The sequence below is a fragment of the Anomaloglossus baeobatrachus genome, chromosome 2, assembly GCF_048569485.1.
Source record: "Anomaloglossus baeobatrachus isolate aAnoBae1 chromosome 2, aAnoBae1.hap1, whole genome shotgun sequence".
In the NCBI taxonomy this organism is placed as follows: domain Eukaryota; kingdom Metazoa; phylum Chordata; class Amphibia; order Anura; family Aromobatidae; genus Anomaloglossus; species Anomaloglossus baeobatrachus.
The window spans coordinates 542,079,420-542,097,420 of NC_134354.1; the positions used below are offsets into that span (position 1 = coordinate 542,079,420).

The 18,001-nt window shown below is 46.4% G+C and overlaps 1 protein-coding gene across 1 annotated transcript in view; it reads left to right on the forward strand.

The window, feature by feature from the left end:
• The window catches only part of TUBGCP3 (tubulin gamma complex component 3), a 212,985-nt gene that overhangs the window by 62,631 nt on the left and 132,353 nt on the right, over positions 1-18,001 (forward strand). The window contains exons 9-11 of the mRNA XM_075336660.1: positions 15,825-15,893; positions 17,057-17,189; positions 17,333-17,499. Coding sequence (XP_075192775.1) covers positions 15,825-15,893; positions 17,057-17,189; positions 17,333-17,499 — 369 coding nt within the window. The remainder of the gene's footprint in view (positions 1-15,824; positions 15,894-17,056; positions 17,190-17,332; positions 17,500-18,001) is intronic.

Here is an 18,001-nt window from a genome sequence, read left to right on the forward strand (position 1 = left end):
AATTTTTTTTTTATTACTGTCAATTAGTTATGTCGGGTATCTGATAGACGCCGTGACATAACTAATTGCTGGGCTTGATGACATTACACACCTGGTATCAACCCCATTTATTATCCCGTTAGCCAACGCACCAGGGCGCGGGATGAGCTGGGGCGAAGCGCCAGAATTGGCGCATCTAATGGATGCGCCACTTCTGGGGCGGCTGCGGCCTGCTATTTTTAGGCTGGGAAGAGTCCAATAACCATGGCTCTTCCCATCCTGAGAATACCAGACCCCAGCTGTCAGCTTCACCTTGGCTGGTGATCTAATTTGGGGGGACCCCACGTTTGTTTTGTTTTTTTTAATTATTTATTTATAAATAATTAAAAAAAAAAAAAAACAGCTTGGGGAGCCCTCCAAATTGATCACCAGCCAAGGTGAAGCTGTCAGCTGTGGTTTGCAGGCTACAGCTGTCTGCTTTACCCTAGCTGGCTATCAAATATAGGGGGGACCCCACGTCATTTATTTTAATTATTTTTTTTTTCTTTTTGGGCTAAATACAAGGCTAGGCACCCTTTAGTGCCACATGAAAGGCACTAAAGGGCGCCAGCTTAGAATATGCAGGGGGGTGGGATGTTATATATGTTTGACATCTATCCATTCATCCATTGTAGCATTTTAGGCTATGCGCCCACAATCGGGATTTGCAGCGTTTTGGGCGCAGAGTGTTTTCCCTGCGTCCATAACGCTGCGCAGTAGAAGCACAGTGGAAGGATTTTTAGAAATCCCGTGCCCACTGTGCTTCTTTTCTCCGCAGCATAAACCGACCTGTGGCGCAGCTTCCCGAGCCTCAGCATGTCAATTTATGCTGCGGAGATGAGTGTTCTCTGCAGGTAGCATAGAGCTCCACAGCAGCCTGAACCCAAATCGTGGGCATGGGCAGCTGCGTTCTCCCGTGGACAACACTCACATCTCTGCAGGAAGGCTAACACTGTGTACTGGACGCCGTGTCGCTGGATCATGGCCACATAGCCTAAAAGAGAGAAATTTGTTGCTACAGCAACATTTTTGTGAAGTACCTGTGGATTCAAAATGCTTAGTATACTCCTGAATAAAATCCTTGAGGGGTCCAGTTTCCAAAATGGAGTCACTTGTGGGGGGTTTCTAATGTATAGGTACCCAAGAGGCCCTGCTAATGTGACATGGTGCGCGCAATTTATTTCAACTTTTCCAAAATTCAAATGGTGATCCTTCCATTCCAAGCCCTCCCATATATCCAAACAGAGGTTTTTGGCCACATATGGGGTATCCCTGCGCTCACAAGAAATTGGATAACAACCTGTGGGGTCCACGTTTTGTTGTTGCCTCTTGAAAAAGTGAGAAATGTGATGCTAAAGAAACATTTTTGTGAAAAAAATGAAAATTTTCAATATGGCAACCTAAGCTTATCAAATTCTGTGAAGTATTTGTGGATTCAAAATGCTCAATATACACCTAGATAAAAGCCTTGAGGTTTCTTGATTCCAGAATGGGGTCACTTGTGAGGGGCCTCCACTGTTTAGGCACTTTAGGGGCTTTCCAAATGCGACATAGCGTCCACTAATTATTCCAGCCAAATGTTCAGTCAAATGGCACTCCTTCCCTTCCAAGACCTGCCGTGTGCCCAAACAGTTGATTTCCACCACATATAAGATATCACCAAACTCAGGAGAAATTGCAGAATACATTTCATGGTGATTTTTTTCCTGTTACCCTTGTGAAAAAAAAGCTACCTGGTTGAAGTAACAATTTTGTGGTAAAATTTTATTTTTTTATTTTCATGGCTCAACGTTATAAACTTCTGGGAAGCACCTGGGGGTTCAGGGTACTCACCAAACATCTAGATAAATTCCTTGAGAGGCCTAGTTTCCAATATGGGGTCACTTGTGGTGGTTTTTTGCTGTTTACGTACCTTAGGGGTCCTCCAAATGCAACATGGTGCCCGCAATCTTTTTCAGCCAAATTTCCTTATCAAAATTCAAATATTGCTCCTTTCGTTCCAAGCCCTCCCATTTGTCCAAACAAAGGTTTCAGACCACATGTGAGGTATCACCGCGCTCATAAAAAAGTGGGTAACAAACATTTGGGTCAAATTTTTGGAATTACCTCTTGAAAAAGTGAGAGAATTGATGCTAAAGCAACATTTTTGAGAAAAAAATTACAATTTTCAATATGACAAAGTGCTCAGTATACCCCTCGATAGAAGCCTTAAGGGGTCTAGTTTCCAAAATGGGGTCACTTGAGGGGGGTTCCTGCTGTTTAGGTACCTTAGGGGATCTGTAAAAGCAACATGGTGCCCGCAATCTGTTTCAGCCAACTTTGCTTTCCAAAATTCAAATATTGCTCCTTTCATTCCGAGCTCTCCCATTTACCCAAACAAAGGTTTCTGACCACATGTGGGGTATCGGCACGCTCATAAGAAAGTGGGTAACAAATTGTGAGGTCCAATTTTTGGTGTTACCTCTTGAAAAAGTAAGAAAATTAGTGCTAAAGTAACATTTTTAGGTAAAATGTTAATTTTTATTTTTTTTAATTCCATATTACTTTAGTTCCTGTGAAGCACCTGAAGGGTTAATAAACTTCTTGAATGTGGTTTTGAGTACCTTGAGGGGTGCAGGTTTTAGAATGGTGTCACTTTTGGGTATTTTCTGTCACCCAGGCCTCTCAAAGTCACATCAAATGGGATGTGGTGCCTAAAAAAATGGTTTTGCAAATTTTGTTGAAAAAATGGGAAATTGCTGATGAACTTTGAACCCTTCTAACTTCCTAACCCCAAAAAATTTTGTTTCAAAAATTGCGCTGATCTAAAGTAGACAAGTGGGAAATGTTATTTATTAACTATTTTGTGTGACATAACTCTCCGGTTTATGGGCATAAAAATTAAAAGTTTGAAACTTGCAAAATTTTTAATTTTTTTGTCAAATTTCAGATTTTTTCACAAATAAAATAAAAAAATATCATCCTAAATTTACCTCTAACATGAAGCCCAATATGTCACGAAAAAACAATCTCAGAATCACCGGGATCCATTGAAGTGTTCCAGAGTTATAACCTTATAAAGTGACACTGGTCAAAATTGCAAAAAATGGCCTGGGCATTAAGTACAAATCTGGCTTCGTCCTTAAGGGGTTAATATCAGATGGCATTGGGTAGGGGGCTGATTGCACAGCAATTCTAACTGATTTTATAGGCATATTTTATGAGTGCTATTTTCTATACAGGCACCATTACAGGGTACATATAACTTAAAGCTTAACAGTTCTGTTTAATTTTTATTTCATAAGTCAATAACACATGGAAATAAGCAACTTTATAATATATCTTACCAGACAAATCTGCTCCTTTCTCTGACAGAACTGATCAGTCATTATCAGAATTCTCAATTCTGGGGTAAAATCTGTATTCAGTGAAGACTTTCCCATTACTGAGAGATTGCAGTGGGTGCTGATGAGATTAGAGGCGTACATACAAACCACAGGGCCCCATAGCAAAATTCCAATACCCTCCCCCCTTCCCCCCCCCCCCCCCCCCAAAAAAAAATTCTATATTTATATATCTTACAGATATACATTTTAGGATTCAGCTTTGCCACTTCCCAGAGCAGTCGTGATTGCAGTCAAGTGACCTCTAGAGTGTCAGCGGACATAGACAAAAAAGGGCCCCTGTGCAGGAACAGTATATGGGCCCTTTTCACCCCAAGAGCTCATCAAAATGCACAATTCCACCTACTTTGTAGGTAAAATTGGATACCCTCACCTCCTGGGCCCCTGTGCGGTCGCGTAGGTTGCACCAATGATATGTCCGCCCTTGTATACCTCTAAAACCATCACCCCCCAGTTTGTTTTTGCCTTCATGATTAGGCCAATTTTTTCAATTTTGACCATTGTCCCTTTGAGTTAATAACTTTGAAATGCTTCAACATATCCCAATGATTCTGAGATTTGTTTTTTTTTTTTTTTTTTTTTGTGACATATTGATCAGTTCTGGCAGAGAAAGGAGCAGATTTCTCTTAGACGATACAGTGCCTTGCAAAAGTATTCATCCCCCTTTTGAATTTTTCAACCTTTTCCCACATTTCAGGCTTCAAACATAAAGATAAATATTTTAAATGTTATGGTGAAGAATCAACAACAAGTGGGACACAATTGTGAAGGTGAACGAAATTTATTGCTTATTTTACACTTTTATACAAAATTATAAACTGAAAATTGGGGCGTGCAATATTATTCGTCCCCTTTAAGTTAATACTTTGTAGCGCCACCTTTTGCTGTGATTACAGCTGCAAGTCGCTTGGGGTATTTGTCAGTTTTGCACATCGAGAGACTGAATTCTTGCCCATTCTTCCTTTGCAAATAGCTTGAGCTGAGTGAGGTTGGATGGAGAGCATTTGTGAACAGAAGTTTTCAGCTCCTTCCACAGATTCTCGATTGGATTCAGGTCTGGACTTTGACTTGGCCATTCTAACACCTGGATACGTTTATTTGTGAACCATTCCATTGTAAATTTTGCTTTATGCTTTGGATAATTGTCTTGTTGAAAGACAAATCGCCATTCCAGTCTCAGGTATTTTGCAGACTCCAGCAGGTTTTCTTGAAGAATGGTCCTGTATTTGGCTCCATCCATCTTCCCATCAATTTTAACCATCTTCCCTGTCCCTGCCGAAGAAAAGCAGGCCCAAACCATGATGCTGTCACCACCATGTTTGACAGTGGGGATGGTGTGTTCAGGGTGATGAGCTATGTTGCTTTTACGCCAAACATATCGTTTGGCATTGTACCCAAAAAGTTTGATTTCTTTGTCGCTCCATTGGGAGACCCAGACAATTGGGTGTATAGCTTCTGCCTCCGGAGGCCACACAAAGTATTACACTTAAAAGTGTAAAGCCCCTCCCCTTCTGCCTATACACCCCCCGTGCATCACGGGCTCCTCAGTTTTTATGCTTTGTGCGAAGGAGGCTGACATCCACGCATAGCTCCACATCTTAGTCAGCAGCAGCTGCTGACTATGTCGGATGGAAGAAAAGAGGGCCCATAGCAGGGCCCCCAGCATGCTCCCTTCTCACCCCACTCTGGTCGGCGGTGTTGTTAAGGTTGAGGTACCCATTGCGGGTACATAGGCAGGAGCCACATGCTGTTTTCCTTCCCCATCCCTTAAGGGCTCTGGGTGAAGTGGGATCCTAATCGGTCTCCAGGCACGGGGACCGTGCTCCCTCCGCAGCCCCTGGGGAATCTGCTGCACAGGAGCCGGGTATCGTCAGGGACAAGGCCCTGCTACTGTGAGGTACTCTGTGTCCCCTTGGGGGACCGCGCATGGAGCGCTTGTGCCATACACACTGCAGCACTGCTGGGTGTGTTAGTGCGCCGGGGACTACCGCGCCGACCGCGCTTATTTGCCGGCCGCGCTTATAACTTTAGTCCCCGGCTTTTGCGGCCTAGTATCGCATATTCCCGCCCCCAGGCCTGCCAGTCAGGGGAAGGGCGGGACGCTGCACAGGACGTCAGCGCTGAGGGCTGGAGCATACTTTGTATCCTCCTCCCCCCTCACTCAGCACAGTGGGGCACCAGATTCCCGCACTTTCTAGGGCACGCCCACGGCCCCCTCCTCCCCACAGAACGCCGGCAGCCATTCCTGTCAGCACTTCTGACGCTGGAGAGGAGAGACAACACGGCTCTGGGAGGCCCAGGCAGGGAATCTGGTGATCACACAACCGCTTTGAGCGGTCGGTAAGCAGCACCTGAGGTGCTGGCCCCACTGAGTGCCGAAGTGTACATATATATATATATATATATGCTTATATGCTATACATTTACACTGTACGGTCGCACTGTTGATTTTTGGCTATATACCCTCCTGGATTGTACTCAGAGGAGACAACAGCATGTCGTCCGCAAAAAGCAAGGGTGCCAAAGCACAGGCTTACTTTGCAACCTGTACCTCATGTGCGGCTATACTACCGGCAGGTTCCACCGACCCTCATTGTGTGCAATGCTCGGCCCCTGTGGCACTTACTCAGCCGGAGCCTCTGCTACTGGTGGCCCAGGTGGAACCACCTGCTACCACTGTCCAGGTGACAGGGACGGAGTTTGCAGTATTTGCTGACAAACTGTCTGAGAGTATGGATAAATGGTCTGCTAAGATACTAGAAGCCTTACAGTCCAGACCGGTGACTCAGGCCCCGGGCACTGTTGAATCATTGACCCCAGGCCCCCCTCAGTTGGAGCAGCAAAGTGCTCCTGGGGTGACCCATAGGTCCCAGAGTGAGGTCTCTGACACGGACCGCAGTCCCAGGCCACTTAAGCGGGCTCGCTGGGAAATTCCCTCGACTTCATCACACTGTTCAGGGTTTCAGCAGGAGGACTCTCTGGATGATGAAGCGGAGGTAGCAGATCAGGATTCTGATCCTGAGGCCGCTCTCAACCTAGATACACCTGAAGGTGACGCCATAGTGAATGACCTTATAGCGACCATCAATCAGGTGTTGGATATTTCTCCCCCAGCTCCTCCAATTGAGGAGTCAGCTTCTCAGCAGGAGAAATTCCGTTTCAGGTTTCCCAAGCGTACAATGAGTACGTTTCTGGATCACTCTGACTTCAGAGAGGCAGTCCAGAAACACCGAGCTTGTCCAGATAAGCGTTTTTCCAAGCGCCTTAAGGATACACGTTATCCCTTCCCCCCCTGACGTTGTCAAGGGCTGGGCTCAGTGTCCCAAGGTGGATCCTCCAGTCTCCAGACTGGCGGCTAGATCCATAGTTGCAGTGGAAGATGGGGCTTCACTCAAAGATGCCACTGACAGACAGATGGAGCTCTGGTTGAAATCCATCTATGAAGCTATCGGCGCGTCTTTTGCTCCAGCATTCGCAGCCGTATGGGCACTCCAAGCTATCTCAGCTTGTCATGCGCAGATTAATGCAGTCACACGTACGTCTGCTCCGCAAGTGGTGTCCTTAACCTCTCAGGCATCGGCGTTTGCGTCCTACGCCATTAATGCTGTCCTGGACTCTGCGAGCCGTACGGCGGTAGCATCCGCCAATTCGGTGGCAGTCCACAGGGCCATGTGGCTACGTGAATGGAAGGCAGACTCTGCTTCCAAAAAGTTCTTAACCGGTTTGCCATTTTCTGGCGACCGATTGTTTGGCGAGCGATTGGATGAAATTATTAAGCAATCCAAGGGAAAGGACTCGTCCTTACCCCAGTCCAAACCAAACAGACCTCAGCAACGAAAAATTCAATCGAAGTTTCGGTCCTTTCGGCCCTCAGCCAGGTCCCAATCCTCCTCGTCCAACAGGCCACAGAAGGGCCAGAGGAACTCTTATGCGTGGCGGTCTAAGTCACGTCCCCAAAAGACCGCCGGAGGCACTGCCGCCAAGGCGGCCTCCTCATGACTTTCGGCCTCCCCAAACCGCATCGATTTGATGAAATCATTAAACAATCCAAGGGAAAGGACTCATCCTTACCCCAGTCCAAACCAAACAGACCTCAACAACAGAAGGTACAATCGAGGTTTCGGTCCTTTCGGTCCGCGGGCAGGTCTCAATTCTCCTCGTCCAAAAGGCCTCAGAAGGATCAGAGGAACTCCGATTCATGGCGGTCTAAGTCACGTCCTAAAAAGACCGCCGGAGGAACCGCTCCCAAAGCGGCCTCCTCATGACTTTCGGCCTCCTCACACCGCATCCTCGGTCGGTGGCAGGCTTTCCCGCTTTTGCGACGCCTGGCTGCCACAGGTAAAAGACCGTTGGGTGAGAGACATTCTGTCTCACGGTTACAGGATAGAGTTCAGCTCTCGTCCTCCGACTCGATTCTTCAGAACATCTCCGCGCCCCGAGCGAGCCGATGCTCTTCTTCAGGCGGTGTGCACTCTGAAGGCAGAAGGAGTGGTGATCCCTGTTCCTTTTCAGCAACAGGGTCACGGTTTTTACTCCAACTTGTTCATGGTGCCGAAAAAGGACGGATCCTTCCGTCCTGTTCTGGACCTAAAACTGCTCAACAAACACGTAAAAACCAGGCGGTTCCGGATGGAATCGCTCCGCTCCGTCATCGCCTCAATGTCCCAAGGAGATTTCCTAGCATCAATCGACATCAAAGATGCTTATCTCCACGTACCGATTGCACCAGAGCATCAGCGCTTCCTGCGTTTCGCCATAGGGGACGAACACCTTCAGTTCGTGGCACTGCCTTTCGGCCTGGCGACAGCCCCACGGGTCTTCACCAAGGTCATGGCAACAGTAGTAGCAGTTCTGCACTCTCAGGGACACTCGGTGATCCCTTACTTAGACGATCTGCTTGTCAAGGCACCCTCTCAAGTGGCATGCCAACACAGCCTGAACATTGCTCTGGAGACTCTCCAGAGTTTCGGGTGGATCATCAATTTTCCAAAGTCAAATCTGACACCGGCCCAATCACTGACATATCTTGGCATGGAGTTTCATACTCTCTCAGCGATAGTGAAGCTTCCGCTGGACAAACAGCGTTCACTACAGACAGGGGTGCAATCTCTCCTTCAAGGTCAGTCACACCCCCTGAGGCGCCTCATGCACTTCCTAGGGAAGATGGTAGCAGCAATGGAGGCAGTTCCTTTTGCGCAGTTTCATCTGCGTCCACTTCAATGGGACATTCTCCGCAAATGGGACAGGAAGTCGACGTCCCTCGACAGGAACGTCTCCTTTTCTCGGGCAGCCAAGGCTTCCCTTCAGTGGTGGCTTCTTCCCACTTCTCTGTCGAAGGGGAAATCCTTCCTGCCCCCATCCTGGGCTGTGGTCACGACGGACGCGAGCCTGTCAGGGTGGGGAGCGGTCTTTCTCCACCACAGGGCTCAGGGTACTTGGACTCAGCCAGAGTCCTCCCTTCAGATCAATGTTCTGGAGATAAGGGCAGTGTATCTTGCCCTAAAGGCGTTCCAGCCGAGGCTGGAAGGCAAGCAGATCCGAATTCAGTCGGACAACTCCACAGCGGTGGCATACATCAACCACCAAGGCGGAACACGCAGTCGGCAAGCCTTCCAGGAAGTCCGGCGGATTCTGCTATGGGTGGAAGCCACAGCCTCCACCATATCCGCAGTTCACATCCCGGGCGTAGAAAACTGGGAAGCAGACTTTCTCAGTCGCCAGGGCATGGACGCAGGGGAATGGTCCCTTCACCCGGACGTGTTTCAGGAGATCTGTTGCCGCTGGGGGATGCCGGACGTCGACCTAATGGCGTCCCGGCACAACAACAAGGTCCCGACATTCATGGCACGGTCTCAAGATCACAGAGCTCTGGCGGCAGACGCCTTAGTTCAGGATTGGTCGCAGTTTCAACTCCCTTATGTGTTTCCTCCTCTGGCACTGTTGCCCAGAGTGTTACGCAAGATCAGGTCCGACTGCCGCCGCGCCATCCTCGTCGCTCCAGACTGGCCGAGGAGGTCGTGGTACCCGGATCTGTGGCATCTCACGGTGGGCCAACCGTGGGCACTACCAGACCGACCAGACTTGCTGTCTCAAGGGCCGTTTTTCCATCTGAATTCTGCGGCCCTCAACCTGACTGTGTGGCCATTGAGTCCTGGATCCTAGCGTCTTCAGGGTTATCTCAAGAGGTCATTGCCACTATGAGACAGGCTAGGAAACTACCGTCCGCCAAGATCTACCACAGGACGTGGAGGATATTCTTATCTTGGTGCTCTGATCAGGGTTTTTCTCCCTGGCCATTTGCCTTGCCCACTTTTCTTTCCTTCCTTCAATCCGGATTGGAAAAAGGTTTGTCGCTCGGCTCCCTTAAGGGACAAGTCTCAGCGCTCTCTGTGTTTTTTCAGAAGCGCCTAGCCAGACTTCCACAGGTACGCACGTTCCTGCAGGGGGTTTGTCACATAGTCCCTCCTTACAAGCGGCCGTTAGAACCCTGGGATCTGAACAGGGTGCTGATGGCTCTTCAGAAACCACCTTTCGAGCCAATGAAGGATATTTCTCTCTCACGCCTTTCGCAGAAAGTGGTCTTCCTAGTAGCAGTCACATCACTTCGTAGTGTGTCTGAGCTAGCAGCGCTGTCATGCAAAGCCCCTTTCCTGGTGTTTCACCAGGACTAGGTGGTTCTGCGTCCGGTTCCGGAATTTCTCCCTATGGTGGTATCCCCCTTTCATCTCAATCAGGATATCTCCTTACCCTCTTTTTGTCCTCATCCAGTTCACCAATGTGAAAGGGATTTGCACTTGTTAGATCTGGTGAGAGCACTCAGACTCTACATTTCTCGTACGGCGCCCCTGCGCTGCTCGGATGCACTCTTTGTCCTTGTCGCTGGCCAGCGTAAAGGGTCACAGGCTTCCAAATCAACCCTGGCTCGGTGGATCAAGGAACCAATTCTCGAAGCTTACCGATCTTCTGGGCTTCCGGTTCCCTCAGGGCTGAAGGCCCATTCTACCAGAGCCGTGGGTGCGTCCTGGGCTTTGCGGCACCAGGTTACGGCTCAGCAGGTGTGTCATGCAGCTACCTGGTCGAGCCTGCACACTTTCACGAAACACTATCAGGTGCATACCTATGCTTCGGCAGATGCCAGCCTAGGTAGGCGAGTCCTTCAGGCGGCGGTTGCCCACCTGTAGGAAGGGGCCGTTTTACGGCTCTATTACGAGGTTTTACTTTACCCACCCAGGGACTGCTTTTGGACGTCCCAATTGTCTGGGTCTCCCAATGGAGCGACAAAGAAGAAGGGAATTTTGTTTACTTACCGTAAATTCCTTTTCTTCTAGCTCCAATTGGGAGACCCAGCACCCGCCCCTGTTCCCTTCGGGCTGTTGTTCTTTGTGTACACATGTTGTTCATGTTGAATGGTTTCAGTTCTCCGAAATTCCTTCGGATTGAATTTACTTTAAACCAATTTATAACTTTTCCTCCTTCTTGCTTTTGCACCAAAACTGAGGAGCCCGTGATGCACGGGGGGTGTATAGGCAGAAGGGGAGGGGCTTTACACTTTTAAGTGTAATACTTTGTGTGGCCTCTGGAGGCAGAAGCTATACACCCAATTGTCTGGGTCTCCCAATAGGAGCTAGAAGAAAAGGAATTTACGGTAAGTAAACAAAATTCCCTTCTTTGGTTTCATCTGACGAGCAGCACCTTCTTCCACATGTTTGGTGTGTCTCCCACGTGGCTTGTAGCAAACTTTAAGCAACACTTTTTATGGATATCTTTGAGAAATGGCTTTCTTCTTGCCACTCTTCCATAAAGGCCAGATTGGGCAGTGTACGACTGATTGTTGTCCTATGGACAGACTCTCCCACCTCAGCTGTAGATCTTTGCAGTTCATCCAGAGTGATCATGGGCCTCTTGGCTGCATCTCTGATTAGTCTTCTCCTTGTTTGAGATGAAAGTTTTGATTGACGGCTAGGTCTTGATAGATTTGCAGTGATATGATACTCCTTCCATTTCAATATGATTGCTTGCACAGTGCTCCTTGGGAGGTTTAAAGTTTTGGAAATCTTTTTGTAACCAAATCTGGCTTTAAACTTCTCCACAACAGTATCACGTACCTGCCTGTTGTGTTCCTTGGTCTTCATGATGCTAACTGCGCTTTACACAGAACACTGAGACTATCACAGAACAGGTGCCTTTATACGGAGACTTGATTACACACAGGGGCTTATATTTATCATCAGTCATTTAGGACAACATTGGATCATTCTGAGATCCTCAATGAACTTCTGGAGTGAGTTTGCTGCACTGAAAGTAAAGGGGACGAATAATATTGCACGCCACAATTTTCTGTTATTTATTTTTTTATAAAAGTTTAAAATAAGCAGTAAATATTGTTCACTTGTTGATTCTTCACCATAACATTAAAATGTTTTATCTTTATGTTTGAAGCCTGAAATGTGGGAAAAGGTTGGAAAATTCAAGGGGGACGAATACTTTCGCAAGGCACTGTATATTACACAGTTGCTTATTTATGAAATAAGGATTAAAAAGACGGTTACACTTTAACTACATTTTTTACACTTTGTATGTGTAGTACTGAAGGTAAAACATCAGTTTTGCAATTGTCTATAACATTTTAAGCCGTTCACTGTGCTCCAAATAAAGCGAGTAACTTTACTCCATGGGTCATTACAATTCTGGTACCAAATATCTTTAGTTTTATTTATGATTTTACAATACATACACTATTTGAAGAAAAAAAGAAAAAAATTCCTTGTCTCTTAGAATATAGTGATATAAAAATAAAAAAATACAATTTTATGTCAACGGAGCTGTGTAAAGGCTAGCTTTATACCGGGCAAGCTGCAGTTTTCATTGGTAACATTTGTGGTACCTAAGACTTTGTACTCACTGTGTATAAAGCTTTTTGGAAGCAGAATGAATCTAATTCTCAAATTATTTTTATTCGTCAATTGGTGCAATTCTGAAAATACCACATTTCCAAAACTTTATGTTCCTGTTTTTTTTTTTTTTGTGGGCCAAGCTATAATTTTACAACTTTTCGGTCAATTTTTACTCCATTTTCTTTTCGGTAGTAGACGTGAAATAAAAAAACAATATATGTAAATATATTTACACTTTATTTGTTTTACTATGTTCATCGTGCAATATAGTTGACAACTTTATTTTGTGTGGTGATGCAATTTAAGGGAACCTGTCATCAGAAATTTAGCTTTAAGCCTAAAAGTTTCCCCCTCGTGGGCTGCATTCTAGTAAGGTTCCTGTACTTTTTGTGCCCCCTTTGAAACCAAATTAAACACTTTATAAAGTTGTACCTTTTTGTCTGTAATTCTTGTAAATTATCCATGGGGGCGGGCTCTCTTGCGTCCGTTGCTGTCCCTCCTGCAGATTGACACAGTCCCCCATTGCTCCATTTCATATCTCAGGACGCCGCCCACTGCGCTCAAGGTCCCGTGCACGCGAGGACCGCTGGTGACGTGGTCGCAGGCACGAGATTATGGGTGGCGCTGTGATTGCATCGCAAGTGCCCGCCCATAATCTCGTGACCGCGATCTCCCCTCTGCCTCCAGCGTTCTGCGCAAGCGCTGGAAGATGAGCCGATGTCACCTCCTTCCCATCCTGCCCTGCAGCAGAAAATAGATGGGAGGAGCGGAGCAGCACAGCACAGGTTACAAAAAAATCAAAAAAACGTTTAGTGCTTTGTCTTCTGAAAAGTGAAATGTGTGTTTTTGTTTGATTTTACATGTTTTTTTTTCTGTGTACGTCGCTCAGATCCTCTCCGCGTCTTCTCATATCCTGTGCTGCTCCGCTCCTCCCATCTATTTCTTGCTGCAGGGCAGGATGGGAAGGAGGTGACATCGGCTCATCTTCCAGCGCTTGCGCAGAACGCTGGTGGCAGAGGGTAAATCGCGGTCACGAGATTATGGTCGGGCACTTGCGATGCAATCACAGCGCCGCCCATAATCTCGTGCCTGCGACCACGTCACCAGCGGTCCTCGCGTGCACGGGACCACGGGCACACTGGGCGGCGTCCTGAGATATGAAATGGAGCAATGGGGGACTTTGTCAATCTGCAGAAGGGACAGCAACGGACGCAAGAGAGCCCGCCCCCTTGGATAATTTACAAGAATTACAGACAAAAAGGTACAACTTTATAAAGTGTTTAATTTGGTTTCAAAGGGGGCACATAAAGTGCAGGAACATTGCTAGAATGCAGCCCACGAGCTGCAGAGGGGGAGACTTTTAGGTTTAAAGCAAAATTTCTGATGACAGGTTCCCTTTAAGGAGATATCCCATCTAGGTCTTTTTTTTTTTTTTTTTAATGTTTAACTACTTTAATCAAAAATTCATAGAATGACAACAAATTTTTATTTTGAGAATCTTAAGGCTATGTGCACACAGTGCGTTTTTATTATGTTTTTTTTTTTAATACGTTTTTGAGTACAGTTTGGGCACAAAACGGTAAGCAAATGCTGATGCCAGCAAAGTCCATGAGAATCCTGAAGTGTAGAGTGCGTTCTCCTTGCAGATTTGGATCAGAAAATAATCTAGTAATTAAAATCTTTATTTTTCTATAGCACTATTAATTCCACAGCGCTTTACATTCATCAGCAACACTGTCCCCATTAGGGCTCACAATCTTCATTCCCTATTTGCATGTCTTTGGAGGGTGGGAGGAAACTGGAAAACCTTGAGGAAACCCATGCAAACATGGGGAGAACATAAACTTGCAGATGTTGTCCTTGGTGGGAATTGAATCCATGACCCCAGTGCTGCAAGACTGCAGTGCTAACCACTGAGCCACCGTACAGTGCGAACTACTAAGCCACCCAGTTTGCGGCATGTAAATTCTTTCGGCGTTTTTGCCTGCGTTTTTCATCCATTTAACTCAATTAAAGGGAACCTGTCATCAGTTTTTTCCCTATTAAACCAAAAATATCCCCTTCTGCAGGTCCTGGGCGGCATTCTAGGAAGGTGCACCTCGTTGCTGGCCCCCCTTTGCAGACCCCTAAAAGAACTTTATAAAATGTTACCGTTTCCTATGCAAATGAATTTGGTTGGCCAGATGGGCGGGCTCTAATTCGTCCCCCTCCTGCCGCTGTTTGCCATCCCACAGGGTTTAAATGGATGACGCGGCCCCCGTCTTTGTGCCCGCTGCTGGAGTCTCGCGCAGGGGCATTTCGCTGTGCCCCTATTGCGGGGCTGAGCATAAAGTTTCCCTCGTGCGAGCGCTGGTGATGTAGTTGCGCAGGCGCAAGATTATGGGCGGGTACGAGCATGACGCTGTGCAGACATAATCTCACGCCTGAACGACTACATCACTGGCGCTCACACGAGGGAAACTTTATGCTCATCCCGCTCCGATAGGGGCAAAGCCAAATGCCCCTGCGCGAGACTCCAGCAGCGGGCACGAAGACGGGGGCGGCGTCATCCATTTAAACCATGCCTGGGGGACGGCGAACAGCGGCAGGAGGTGGGGACAGGAGATGAATTAGAGCCCGCCCATCTGGCCAACCAAATTCCTTTGCATAGGAAACTGTAAGATTTTATAAAGTTCTTTTAGGGGTCTGCAAAGGTGGGCCAGCAACAAGGTGCATCTTCATAGAATGCAGCCCAGGAGCTGCAGAAGGTGGTATTTTTGTTTTAATAGGGAAAAAACTGGTGACAGGTTCCCTTTAAAAAACATGGCAAAAACGCACTTTTTTAACTTGAAGAATTTCTTTCAAGTGTATTTGAAATGAAACGTTTGAAAAGTGAAAAAAAAACAAACAACGATAACGAATTACACAGTAATGTATTTATCTTTAAAATAGAACTAAAAAAATAATTCAACTTGTCCTCCCTAACAAAAGTCTCCTCCAGACATGTCAGCGGGAAAATCTAAGTTATGGCTGCTGAGAGGAGATCTAACAACAGGGGAAACATTGGGTGACTGAGCCAATAAAGCGGTGACTTGGATTTGCTTGTGTTATTCAAGGGGCAAGAAAGCCCCTACATCTTCAGACATAGCTGACCTTACAGGGGCAGCGCAGGCTCCGTAACCATGACTTTCTCTCATTACCGCTCAGGTATCTGTGTTTTCAACTCTTTCTTTGGCCCTGATGACCTCTCTTTTTGTTTATCCTCTGTTTTTTAACATTTGTCATTGCTAGTAATAGTTTTGCTTTGATTCTGCAAAGAGTTTGTATGTTCTCCCCGTGTTTGTGTGGGTTTCCTCCGGGTGCTTCGGTTTCCTATTACACTCCAAAGACCTACTGATAGGGATTGTGAGCCCCAATGAGGACAGTGATGATGCTGTATGTAAAGTGCTATATAAGTGAATAAATATTATTATTTCCCTCCTTTTAACCTTTTCCACATGAATTAGGCTGGCCAACCAGCGCTCATATAATGCTATGCTTCTCTCAACAGAGTTTTTGTGCTGCTCTGCATCAGGAGCTAAAGGAATATTACAGACTTCTCTCAGTTCTACACTCTCAGGTAATATATATATATTGTATTAAAGCACATATATCATAAATTACACTCAAGTATTGGCTTAAAGGGGTGGTTCACTAAAGATCGATATTCTGTTGAGAAACAAGGGTTCTCTCAACTTGTGTGCCTATGAGTGGCGCTATTATTGCGGTCTGCTCGTCCCCATCACGTGGCCCCCGGGCTTCGTGACCTCTGATATCCAATGATGTCACGTCAACTTTCAGTTGACCCGACATCACCAAGGCGGCCCCAGTCTCTGAGTGATTGGGCTGTGGGTGTCATTTCACTGCTCGTCACATACCAGCATCTGGCCTCGCACGCTCTCTCCTTCGCTGGAGAGCGCCGCCAGCAGGAGCGATGCTGGGCTGTGATGAGCGGGGAAGCTCCACCCACAGCCCAGTCACTCAGGAAGACTGGGGCTGCCTCAGTGATTTTAGGTCAACTGGAAGTTAACTTGACATCACCAGACATCAGAGGTCACGGAGACGGGGGGGGGGGGGGGGGGGGAGGGGGAGGGTCAGGGTCTCACGAAAGGGGTGAGCGGACTGCAATAACACCACTCAGGCACTATTGGCAACACAATGTATTTGAGAGAACCCTTGTTTCTCAACATAGTATGGATGTGGCTATGAAAACTGAGTAGTGAACCACCTCTTAAAATATTTTCGTACAGAAATTTAGAAATTTAGTTTGCTTTCTTGTATCATGCTGTATAATCCAAGAAAACAAACCTACAGTTGTGTAATATGGGACTTTTCATTTATACTGTTGCTTCAACAGTCAGAACATTAAAAAAAACCACCAAGATTCAACCAGATTAAAAAACTACACCTATTTTGGAGAAAAACAAGAAAAAGTAAAAAATCAATTGTTACTATGTAAGGGGAAAAAGGGGGTAGAGAAGGAAAAAAATACTATACCGCCTCTACTTCCCTATTTATTTATTTTTTTTAATGTGATTGCAATTTTTTTCAAAATAAAAATGTAATTTGTTAAATCTTTTTGCCAGATCACTTCTGTTATTCCTTACTTCATAGTAATATTCTGTTCTAACCCGGTCTTCACCAGTGCCGCGTCATTTATATGTTGTAATTAAAGCCTCCAATACCTTTAGCATTGTCTAAACTGCCTGTAATTATTTGGGAATATATTCTTTTAACATCAAGTTGCAGGTTGAAGATGACCAGGGGGTGAATTTGGGGCTGGAAACTAGCCTGACGCTTAGACGGCTGCTGGTGTGGACATACGATCCCAAGATTAGGTTGAAGACTCTTGCAGCACTCGTTGATCACTGTCAAGGTAAGATGAAATTGCACAGTGCTACTGTTCTTACTCAATAGGATGAGTTTTGATGTTGAGGATATTTCGATATTTCGATAATATTGGTCCATCTGTCAAAAAAACACAACAAATTTTTGTTATTATTATTATTATTATTATAGGGAGAAAAGGAGGGGAGCTGGCATCTGCCGTCCATGCATACACTAAAACGGGCGATCCATACATGCGGTCCTTGGTACAGCACATTCTTGGCCTAGTTTCCCATCCCATTCTGAATTTCCTTTATCGCTGGATATACGATGGAGAGTTGGAAGATACTTACCATGAGGTAAAGTGTATGGGTGTACAGAGTCTATCTATATATTTTAAATAAATTAATATTTTCATAATTTACACCTCTAGGGGCACTTTGCACGTTGCGATATCGCAGGTGCGATGTCGGTGGGATCAACTCGAAAGTGACGCACATCCGGCGTCGCTGTCGACATCGCAGTATGTGAATCCTTTTACATACGATTAATGACCGCAAAAGCGTCGTTATCGTATGATCGGTGTAGGGTACGACATTTCCATAATTTTGCAGCAGCGACGGTATGATGTTGTTCCTCGTTCCTGCGGCAGCACACATCGCTGTGTATGAAGCCGTAGGAGCGAGGAACATCACCTTACCTGCGTCCCGGCTGCAATGAGGAAGGAAGGAGGTGGGCGGGATGTTTACGTCCCGTTCATCTGCGCCCCTCCGCTTCTATTGGCCGCCTGCCGTGGGACATCGCTTTGACCCCGCACGACCCGCCCCCTTAGGAAGGAGGCGGGTCGCCGGCCAGAGCGAC